Genomic DNA, 12,222 nt, shown 5'->3' on the forward strand with positions numbered 1-12,222 from the left:
TACGCCACCCGCCGTATTCACCAGACTTGGCCCCTTCCGACTACCATTTGTTTTCAGTAATGGGACACGCACTGGCTGAGGTACACTTCGATTCCTACGAAGAAGTCGAAAATTGGGTGTCTGATAGGTTTGCTTCAAAAGACGAACATTTCGATTGGCGTGGTGTCCACAAATTGCCAGAAAGATGGTCAAAATTTTATAGAAAGCAATGGTCAGTACTTTGAATAAAATGTTTTTACTTTTTAATTCAAAATTGGTGTTTCATTTTCACAAAGAAACGCTCATTTCATACCGGTATACCTGATACATGATTGCTGCAACACAGGTCACGAGAGTATACAGTCGCCAAAAGACCGGGCACTGGACGGCCACGTGGCGCTACCGAGAGGGAAGACCATTGTGTTCAGCGTATTGCTTTGGCACATCGTACTGCATCTGCAGCAGCAATTTAAACTGCAGTTGGCAGCACAATGACACAAATAACTGTTACAAATCGGTTACTTCACAGACACTTTCGTGCTAGGCGCCCTGTAGCTCACGTTCCACTAATCCCAAGCCACCGCCGTTTGTGACATCAGTGGTGTAAAGTGAGAACTCTCTGGAGAGAGGAGTGGAGGTGTCTTCTGTTTCCCGATGAAAGCTGGTTCTACCACGGTGCCAGTGACCGCCGTGTGTTGGTTAGGAGCAGGCCAGTTGAAGAACTGCAATCAACCTGAAACTTCCTGACAGATTAAAACTGTGAGCTGGACCGAGACTCGAATTCGGGACCTTTGTCTTTTGCTGGCATGTGCTCTACCATCTGAGCTACCAAAGCACGTCTCACGCCCCGTCCTCATAGCTTTACTTCCACCAGTACCTAGTCACCAATTTCCTTGTCAAAGCCAATTTTTAGTTGCGGCGCCCAGTTTACATACTACAAGTAAATATTAGTGCAGTTATGCAGATCATCAAGCTCTATTTCAGTGGGAAGCAACTTGTTCTTTTTCTTTTGTCGTACAAGATTAATGGTTTACATTTTTCCAAAAAGACTCAGTTCAACTTAAATAAAGCTCTTCAGCAATTTGGTAAAGACTGTTGTACTTCGGTAGTTCATTTAAGTGAGTCCATCACACGAATTACTGAATTCGACAATAGTTCACTCCTCTGACAATTACATTTCACACTCTTAGTAATTACAACACAGTATAGATCAAACATTGATTAATATAAATCAAAGATATCACTCGTAAATAACTGAACATATACGTTCTTGGGTTCCGCGTTGATCGTAGTGCGTATTCTCGCGTACAGAATATACGAGGGGCAGTCAAAATGTACCCGGAATTTCGTTGCAACAGTTTTGCTGCCCCTCAAATTAATCTGGATTAATTACTCTGACTAATTAATTATTCTTGGTTATTCTGTATTAATTTGCATAATGTGTTTGGTATATCTCGTTTATTTATAGGTAAGAGTATTTGGTGACTGCTGGAACGATATCCCACTTCGAACAAAGGGCGAACATCAAACTTATGTGAAAATTATGCTCTAGAGCCTTTGTTAAGGTTACAAACATTTTACAAAGGTATGAAACTTCCTGACAGATTAAAACCGTGTGCCGGCCTGAGACTCGAACTCGGGACCTTTGCCTTTCCCGGGTAAATGCTCTACTGACTGAGCTACCCAAGCACGACTCACGTCCCATCCTCACAGCTTTACCTCCGCCAGTACCTCGTCTCCTACCTTCCAAACTTTACAGAATCTCTCCTGTGAACCTTGCAGAACTAGCACTCCTGGAAGAAAGGATATTGCGGAGACATGGCTTACCCACAGCCTGGGGGATGTTTCCAGAATGAGATTTTCACTCTGCAGCTGAGTGTGCACTGATATGAAACTTCATGGCAAATTAAAACTGTGTGTCGGACCGAGACAAAGGTCCGGTCCGGCACACAGTTTTTCATATCAGCGCACACTCTGCTGTAGAGTGAAAATTCATTCTGCAGTCAGCCCGTCTGCGGCTTAGAACACCGATCTACAATATGAACTATGGTCTGGATACAATTTCGTATGGCAGCAGAAGCACTCTCGTGATAATCCCACGCATCCTGATTGAAAATTTCTACGTCTATCCGGTGATTCGACCTCCTGAGCTGTCCTTCATGAACAGCATTCCAAGGGATGTTTTCCAACAGGATAACACTCACCCACATACCGTTGTTGTAACCCAACATGCTCTACAGAGTGTCGACATGTTGCATTGCCCTGCTCGATCAACAGATCTGTCTTCAATCGAGCACATATGGGACATCATCGGACAACCTCCCCAGTGTCCTCCTGAAACAGCATTAACCGTCCCTGTACAACCGACCAAATGCAACAGCTATATCAACAGCCATATCAAGAGCTCAGATGGAAACCCAGTTCTAAGCAAAGAAGGGAAAGCAGAAAGGTGGAAGGGTCTATACAGGGGCGATGTTCTTGAGGACAATATTATGGAAATGGAAGAGGAGGTAGATGAAGATGAAATGGGACATATGATACTAAGTGAAGAGTTTGACAGAGCACTGAAACAAGGCCCCGGGAGTAGACAACATTCCATTAAAACTACTGACAGCCTTGGGAGAGCCAGTCCTGACAAAACTCTGGTGAGCAAGATGTATGAGACAGGCGAAATACCCTCAGACTTCAAGAAGAATATAATAATTCCAATCCCAAAGAAAGCAGGTGTTGACATATGTGAAAATTACCGAACTATCAGTGTAATAAGCCACGGCTGCAAAATACTAACGCGAATTCTTTACAGACGAATGGAAAAAGTGTTAGAAGCCGACCTCGGGGAAGATTAATTTGAATTCCGTAGAAATGTTGGAACACGTGAGGCAATACGGACCGTACGACTTATCTTAGAAGAAAGATTAAGGAAAGGCAAACCTACATTTCTAGCATTTGTAGACTTACAGAAAGCTTTTGACAATTTTGACTGGAATAATCTCTTTCAAATTCTGAAGGTCGCAGGGGTAAAATACAGGGAGCGAAAGGCTATTAACAATTTGTACAGAAAGCAGATGGCAGTTATAAGAGTCGAGGGACATCAAAGGGAAGCAGTGGTTGGGAAGGGAGTGAGACAGGGTTGTAGCCTCTCCCCGATGCTATTCAATCTGTATATTGAGCAAGCAATAAAGGAAACAAAAGAAAAGCTCGGAGTAGGTACTAAAATCCATGGGGAAGATATAAAAACTTTGAGGTTCGCCGATGACATTGTAACTCTGTCAGAGACAGCAAAGGACTTGGAAGAGCAGTTGAACGGAATGGACAGTGTCTTGAAAGAAGGGTATAAGATGAACATCAACAAAAGCAAAACAAGAATAATGTAATGTAGTCGAATTAAGTCGGGTGATGCTGAGGGAATTAGATTAGGAAATGAGACAAAGTAGTAAAGGAGTTTTGCTATTTGGGGAGCAAAATAACTGATGATGGTCGAAGTAGAGAGGATATAAAACGTAGACTGGCAATGGCAAGGAAAGCGTTTCCGAAGAAGAGAAATTTGTTAACATCGAGTATAGATTTAAGTGTCAGGAAGTCGTTTCTGAAAGTATTTGTATGGAGTGTAGCGATGTATGGAAGTGAAACATGGACGATAAATAGAAAAGAAGAGAATAGAAGCTTTCGAAATGTGGTGCTACAGAAGAATGCTGAAGATTAGATGGGTAGATCACATAACTAATGAGGAAGTATTGAACAGAATTGGGGAGAAGAGGAGTTTGTGGCTCAACTTGACCAGAAGAAGGGATCGGTTGGTAGGACATGTTCTGAGGTATCAAGGGATCACCAGTTTAGTACTGGAGGATAAAAATCGTAGAGGGGGACCAAGAGATGAATACACTAAGCAGATTCAGAAGGATGTAGGCTGCAGTAGGTACTGGGAAATGAAGAAGCTTGCACAGGATAGAGTAGCATGGAGAGCTGCATCTAACCAGTTTCAGGACTGAAGACCGCAACAACAACAACAACAACAACAACAACATGGAACTCCCATCCCACAAACGGACATCCGGTAGCTGTAGAATACAATGCATGTATGTTTGCGTGCTTGAATTCAACATTCTGGCGGCTTCATTGGTTACTGATGTACCAGCATTTCACATTTGCAGTTTCTTATCTCGCGCTTGCATCAAGCGCTGATCTTTCATTGTTAATCACATACATATGTTACCTACACAAATATATTCCAGAAATTTCGGTGCTCTGCATTAATTATTTTTCCGTTCTGGAATTTTTCCTATCGTTGTAGGTTGGTTGGTTGATTTGGTGGAAGAGACTAAACAGCAAAGTCATCGGTCTCATCGGTTTAGGGAAGGAAGTCGGCCGTGCCCTTTCAAGGGAACCATACCGGCATTTGCCTGAACCGATTTAGGGAAATCACGGAAAACCTAAATCAGGATGGCCGGACGCGGGATTGAACCGGCGGCCTCTGGAATGCGAGTCCAGTGTGCTAACCACTGCGCCACCTAGCTCGGTCCGTCATTGTACGTGGAGCATTGATTAAGTAGGATAAGCATCGAAAAGAAAACTGATAGTTACGCTTCTGAAGTATCGAACCCGATATCTTGTTCGGTAGTCAACCGAGTTATGTCAGCTAGTGTAACAAGTTTAACCCCATCCGACCAAACAGTTTTGAGACTGAGTTGGTAAAAACAGAGAAAAGTTAAGATGGTGTTTTTTATGCTTTAGGTGTTCTACATTCTCTCCCCTCACCGGAGTACCACGTACAGTACGTTCATACTACGATGTGAAACTGTCAGAATTATTCAACTGCACATCTACATCTACATACATACTCCGGAAGCCACTATACAGTGCGTAGCAGAGGGTACCCTCTCCCACTAGTAGTCATTTCCTTTCCTCTTATAATATAGTATTGCACTGGATCTGAACAGGTCGCTCAAAAAAACCTGAAGCGTTTCGGATTTATTTCCATCAGATATCCAAGTGCACCGAAGTTCATAGGATATGAGTGTTACTACATGTATATGTGACATAAACTGACAGACCGGTCTGTCAGACTTTGTTACATAACCGCTCGTATGCTGCGACCATCTGTGCACTTGGATATTTAATTAAGGAAATAAATTCGAAACAAGTCAAATGAGCAATCTGAATAAAGAGGTAATGTTTCACCGGCTGTATGACTTTTTCGAAGCGATCTGTTCAGCTCCAACGCAGTACTCTATTGCAGTATAACCATGGTCGCGTGCCTCCTTCGAGAGTTCATGCCTCAACTACAGGGTGTTTCAAAAATGACCGGTATATTTGAAACGGCAATAAAAACTAAACGAGCAGCGATAGAAATACACCGTTTGTTGCAATATGCTTGGGACAACAGTACATTTTCAGGCAGACAAACTTTCGAAATTACAGTAGTTACAATTTTCAACAACAGATGGCGCTGCGGTCTGGGAAACTCTATAGTACGATATTTTCCACATATCCACCATGCGTAGCAATAATATGGCGTAGTCTCTGAATGAAATTACCCGAAACCTTTGACAACGTGTCTGGCGGAATGGCTTCACATGCAGATGAGATGTACTGCTTCAGCTGTTCAATTGTTTCTGGATTCTGGCGGTACACCTGGTCTTTCAAGTGTCCCCACAGAAAGAAGTCACAGGGGTTCATGTCTGGCGAATAGGGAGGCCAATCCACGCCGCCTCCTGTATGTTTCGGATAGCCCAAAGCAATCACACGATCATCGAAATATTCATTCAGGAAATTAAAGACGTCGGCCGTGCGATGTGGCCGGGCACCATCTTGCATAAACCACGAGGTGTTCGCAGTGTCGTCTAAGGCAGTTTGTACCACCACAAATTCACGAAGAATGTCCAAATAGCGTGATGCAGTAATCGTTTCGGATCTGAAAAATGGGTCAATGATTCCTTTGGAAGAAATGGCGGCCCAGACCAGTACTTTTTGAGGATGCAGGGACGATGGGACTGCAACATAGGGCTTTTCGGTTCCCCATATGCGCCAGTTCTGTTTATTGACGAAGCCGTCCAGGTAAAAATAAGCTTCGTCAGTAAACCAAATGCTGCCCACATGCATATCGCCGTCATCAATCCTGTGCACTATATCGTTAGCGAATGTCTCTCGTGCAGCAATGGTAGCGGCGCTGAGGGGTTGCCGCGTTTGAATTTTGTATGGATAGAGGTGTAAACTCTGGCGCATGAGACGATACGTGGACGTTGGCGTCATTTGGACCGCAGCTGCAACACGGCGAACGGAAACCCGAGGCCGCTGTTGGATCACCTGCTGCACTAGCTGCGCGTTGCCCTCTGTGGTTGCCGTACGCGGTCGCCCTACCTTTCCAGCACGTTCATCCGTCACGTTCCCAGTCCGTTGAAATTTTTCAAACAGATCCTTTATTGTATCGCTTTTCGGTCCTTTGGTTACATTAAACCTCCGTTGAAAACTTCGTCTTGTTGCAACAACACTGTGTTCTAGGCGGTGGAATTCCAACACCAGAAAAATCCTCTGTTCTAAGGAATAAACCATGTTGTCTATAGCACACTTGCACGTTGTGAACAGCACACGCTTACAGCAGAAAGACGACGTACAGAATGGCGCACCCACAGACTGCGTTGTCTTCTATATCTTTCACATCACTTGCAGCGCTATCTGTCATTGAAAATTGTAACTACTGTAATTTCGAAAGTTTGTCCGCCTGAAAATGTACTGTTGTCCCAAGCATATTGCAACAAACGGTGTATTTCTATCGCTGCTCGTTTAGTTTTTATTGCCGTTTCAAATATACCGGTCATTTTTGAAACACCCTGTATGTTTCCTTTCTTGTTACACGTGTAAATACGGTGAGGGAGAAACGGCTGTGTGCCTCTGTATGAGCCCTAATTTCTCGTATCTTCTGCAGTCAGCTTCAAATTCAAGTTGTCTCGAAAGGAGCGTCGCTTCCCTTCAGGTATTCCCATCTGAATTCCCGAAGCTTGCGTGTTATGCGAACCTACTGGTAACAAATCTAGCAGTACGCCTCAAAACTGCTTCGGTGTCTTCCTTTAATCCGATCAGGTGCGAATCCTGAAAGGATACATCGATTAGAATTTTGTATGACAGATGCTATTTAAAACATATAATCCAAAAACTTTTCATGGCCAGAGAAGACAGACTTACTATATATCAGTGATTGCGATGAAAATAGACAAAGCGCTATCTCTGAATTTTTGTAAGTTGTTCATCACTTGCTTTTAAGAGACTCACTCTCTCTCGCTTGTTCCTTAGAGACGGACACCTCTGTCTTCTGCCTTGGCCATTGCCTATGTAAGTATAATTTTCTTTAATAAAAAGTATGTCAACCTGAAATTGTGTAAGAGCGTTTATTTCAAAGAACAAAAGAACAGTAATCACCAGTTTTACAGCTGACGGACCAGGTGTTGAGTTTTTGTAAGTAATTGTGAAGCTCCTCGGAATAACGGCTTGACAACGAACAATTAGCAATCATTTTTTTTCCATCTCATGAAGATCGATACTAACGGCAGTAAACTTTTTCGGATCTTGCAGTTAATAGTTCTCCACGAAGTCCGATGTCTTAGCGCGATCAAATTGACGCGCCTGTAACAATTATTATTATTCACGTAGTTGCGAATTACAAATTACGAGCCTCTTACTCCGCCAGTGAAAATAGTTCTACATATATAAATCTCTCAAAATCACCTTCCCCTCGGTCTGAAAGCGAGATTTATAATCCCAAATAGCCGTCAGTATTCAACAATAGGTCGCTCAAGCGTCCCATGCGCAGTCTCCTTACAGATGAACCATACTTCCCTAAAATTTCCCAATAAACCGAAAAAAATCGCTCTTCCCTACCACAGTCCTCGTGTGCTAATTCATTTCATTTCGCTTTTCAACGTTACGCCCAGGTATTTAAACGACATGACTGTGTAAAGCCAGACATTACTAATGCTGTATCCGAACATTACGGGTTTGTTTTTCCTAGATTTAGAGCAAACTGCCATTCATCGCACAAACTAGAAATTTTGTCTAAAGCATCTTGTATCCTCCTACAGTCTCTCATCCTCGACACCTTCCTGTGCACCACAACGTCATCAGCAGGCAACCGCAGCTTGCTGCCAACCCTGTCCGCCATATCATTTGTGTATATGGAAAATAACAGCGGTCCCATCACGCTCACCTCGGGCAGTTCTGGCGATACCCTTGTCTCTGATGAACATTCGCCGTCTAGGACAACTTTACTATTACTTATTGCCTTGAATTTCGGTTATGCCATGAAAGCTTTGACCCTTCACGTAAATTTCTTCACTTTATCGTTTCGTGGTAGATTCGCATTGATAACATCAATCTCTTCACCCGTGATGATTTCTTCCAGAAAAGCATTGTCCGCGTTTATCATTTCGATCAAGTAATGGCATGATCCCTCGCGTCGTTGTTTTTATTCGAGAGTCTAGGTGTGCAGGACAAGCTCTGCCCACCACGAATTTCCTCAATGTTTCCGTCGGATGAACTTGAGGCTGGACGGCCACCTGACTCTCCTTATCCTCGAGCCACACCCGTCCTCCTTTAAAACGTTTAAATCACACTTGTGCACGTCTTTAACTCAAATGTCTCCATAACCTTTTTTTCGAGTAAAAAGTGAAATTTAATCACTGTTCGTTGCTCCGCTGTGATCTGTGACACAGCGACGTTGGCACACTACGGCCGCACGCCCACTACTTAACACTGCCTGCTCACAACTTACTGGTAGAAGACATCAGACTTACCGACTTACCGTAGAAGACATCAGAAACAACGTGACAGCTGGAATTTGGAAGATACCAAAACAGGATTTTAATCGTTGTTTCCAGCAATGGCAGGAGCAGTGGAACAACAGTGTGTATGTGTGTGCTGAAGAAGACGATTTTGAAGGCGGTAAGTAAAAGTGTACCTATATTGCGGTAATAAGCAGTTTCAACGAAATTCAGGGAACATTTTGACTGCCCCAGGTAAGTTGTGGAGTGGATCAAACAAAAAGAATAAAAACAAAAAAATCTTCTCCGACATATTTGTTAATTGTTTACTTTCAACCCACGGACTGATTATGTTGAGTGACGTGGAACTACTTATGGACGACCGAAAGAACAAACCGTTAATTGGAAAAGTACATAGTGCTTTGAGGAAAGGGTAGACTGGAATTTGTTGTTTTTGTCGACCTACAAGAATGGAATTCTAGATTACAGAAAACGTTGCTGGTTATAAAGTTATACAAATAGATGGACACTATTTTTTCTGCGTTGTGATTCCCCTTGTTTACGTGAGTGAACACCATATTGTACCTTAAAGTGAATTACATGAAATTATTAATTAGTTGATTAATCAATGCTGTATGCCAAACTGCACAGAACAATTTAAGCTAAAAAATCGGTAGTCAAGGTCCGGAATCTAGCAATGGTTATGACGAAATTTGCGATGGAAGATGGTATTACTCTGGAATTTTAATCGTTGCAGAAGATAATTAGGTTTACGGAATTTAAAATAATTTACACTAACGTAGTAATCCTAAACTTTCAGAAGTTGTAGGTCACTTTTCCTCAAATATAAGTTTTAACTCCTGGGTTTTTGGTATATAGCGAACTATTGTGCTGTCTTCAGTTAACTGTAACATTTAATTAACAGTGCCCTGATGAAAATAAATTACACAAATTGAATGGGAACACTTGAAATGAGAGCCTGAATAGTATATTCCAGTGAAATTTTGTCTAAAGAAGAACTTGATATTTACAAGTAAGTGTCACATTATCAACAATTAGCGAAAAAATCTGACTACTCTTCGGAGTAGAAAAACATGACAGATGGAAAGTACCTACTTGTCTTGTCACATTGTGTGCTCTGTTATGCACAAACAGATACTCTACTCGTATCACTTACATCGCGTGGGAGCTATCAAGATAGCAAGTTTGATGATTGTCTGAATGTTTCTCGAGTGTCCGGTGGAGGACACTAGAATATTTATAAAAGATTAATGGAAATCCGTCTAAAACGTAATTGTAAAAGGATACCCCAAGGTCGTACGTGCATGCATGTAAGAGATGTAAAAATTGGGTGGATAATTTGAAAGTTACTCTTTGGTCAAATCCATGACTTAAAAGGCACAACAAGTTTCTAGCTTCATTCAGGTAGAAGAAACAATCTGGTAAAATCAGATTTTTGAAAAACCTCGGATATCTCTTACACCGAGGTGATAAAAGTGGGATAGTGATATGCACATATACAGATGGCGGTAGTATCGTGTACACAATGTGTGAAAGGGCACAGGAGAGCTGTCATTTGCATTCAGATGATTCGTGTGGAAAGTTCCCGATGTGTTAATGGCCGCCATACGGAAATTAACAGACTTTGATCGCGATATGGTAGTTGGAACCAGACGCACGGGACATTCCATTTCGAAAATCGTGATACAAAGTGTCAAGAGCGCCCGGAAAATACCAAATGTCAAGCATTACCTCTGATCACGGACAACGCAGTGGCCAACGGCCTTCATTTAACGACCGAGAGAAGAGGCCTTTGCGTAGAGTTTTCAGTGCTAACAGACAAGGAACAATGCACGAAATAACCACAGAAATCAATGTGGGACGTACGACGAACGTATCCGTTAGGACACTACGGCGAAATTTGGCGTTAATGGGCTATGGAAAGAGACGAACCAGGCTAGTGAAATTGCCAACAGCACGACATCGCCTGCATCCTCTTTCCTGTGATTGTGACCATATCGGTTGAATCCTAGATGACAGGAAAACCTCGTTCTGGTCAGATGAGTCCCGATGTCGGCTGGTAAGAGCCCATGGTAGGGTTTGGGTGCGGTGCAAACCCCACGAAGCCATGAACCCAAGTTGTCAACAAGGCAGTGTGCAAGTTGGTGGTAGCTCGATAACGGTATGGGCTGTGTTTACGTGGAATGGATTGGGTCCTCTAATCCGACTGGACGGATCACTGATTTCAAACAGTTATGTTCGGCTTCTTGGAGAGCATTTGCAGCCATTCATGGGATTCATGTTCCAAAAAAACGACGGAATTTTTGTGGATGACAATGCGCCATGTCATCGAGCCACAGTTGTCCGCGATTGGTTTGAAGAAAGTTCTCAACAGTTCGAGTGAATGATGTGGCCATCCTGATTGCCCGACACGAATACCATCAAACATTTATGTGACATAATCGACAGGTCACTTAGTGCGCAAAATCCTGCTCCGGCAACACTTTAACAATTATGGACAACTGTAGAGGCAGGATGACCGAGTATTTCTGCAGGGGACTTTCAAAGAGATGTTGAATCCATGCCACGTAGATCAGCTGCACTATGCTGGGTGAAAGGAGGTCTGATACCTTATTAGGGTATCCCACGATTTTTGTCACCTGAATTTATAACACTGTGTGATTTCGAATTGTTCTTCACTAGTTATTCCCCTATGCCGACCTGCTGCGGTTCTCTCGAAACCTGAGTGTATAATCTTAGGAAATTGAATGGATCTGTTTGAAACACACTGTATACCTCTTCAGCTACGTTTAGAGTGTCAACAGTGTCAAAGAGTGTAGTCTTCGTGTAAATCACGGCCCAGTGTGTCTGACGCTGCCTCATTACGACTCTGCTACGCAGGACATTCTTGACGGGGTTGCAAGAGGACTCTGACGTGAATCGCCGTTACTGTCGGCGTTGCCGCCTGTAAGAAGCAGTGAGTGATGTGGCTGGTACTTACACGTCGGTGAGCTGCGAGCGGTACGACGCCAGCGCGTCCTTGCGCAGGGTCTGCATGTCCGGGATCGACAGCGTCCTGCAACACACAGGGACAGCGGCTGCCGTTATTGCGACCACACAGCACACACACGCTGCAGGCACACACTCTTTCACAGCGCCTCATATCCGCCTGTTCGTCCGCTTCATATTGAGCGGTTAGACCCGCCGGGGCACCACAAACTCTCCCGGAAAATTCGTTACGGCCGTGGAATAGCACGCAAAGTAGTCCGTGTACCTCCTGTTCCGGCGTGCGTACTTCGTGACAGCAGATTGCTGTCTTCCGACTGATGTTACTTTCATCTCTGTTCATTGACCTAGGAGACTGTGCTCCACATAAACATTTATGGAAAACCACACAAGGAAAAAGGACAAGATCCAAAATATTGGACAGCAAACGAAAAAAAAACCACGTTGAAAAGTTTAAATACATGTGGCAGAGAGCGCTATAGACGCA

General features: G+C 43.3%; 1 protein-coding gene and 1 non-coding gene across 2 annotated transcripts in view; both read right to left on the minus strand.

Annotated features, from left to right (window-relative positions):
- The window catches only part of LOC126242682 (thyrotropin receptor-like), a 706,981-nt gene extending 695,188 nt beyond the window's left edge, over nt 1-11,793 (minus strand). Inside the window, exon 1 of the mRNA XM_049948112.1 lies at nt 11,731-11,793. Coding sequence (XP_049804069.1) covers nt 11,731-11,786 — 56 coding nt within the window. The 5' untranslated portion in view covers nt 11,787-11,793. The remainder of the gene's footprint in view (nt 1-11,730) is intronic.
- Trnaa-cgc (transfer RNA alanine (anticodon CGC)) lies at nt 4,421-4,493 on the minus strand. Its single transcript has one exon. It is a non-coding gene; the product is annotated as a tRNA-Ala (tRNA).
- Nucleotides 11,794-12,222: the final 429 nt, after the last annotated feature.

Source organism: Schistocerca nitens, chromosome 1, assembly GCF_023898315.1.
Source record: "Schistocerca nitens isolate TAMUIC-IGC-003100 chromosome 1, iqSchNite1.1, whole genome shotgun sequence".
Lineage (NCBI taxonomy): Eukaryota > Metazoa > Arthropoda > Insecta > Orthoptera > Acrididae > Schistocerca > Schistocerca nitens.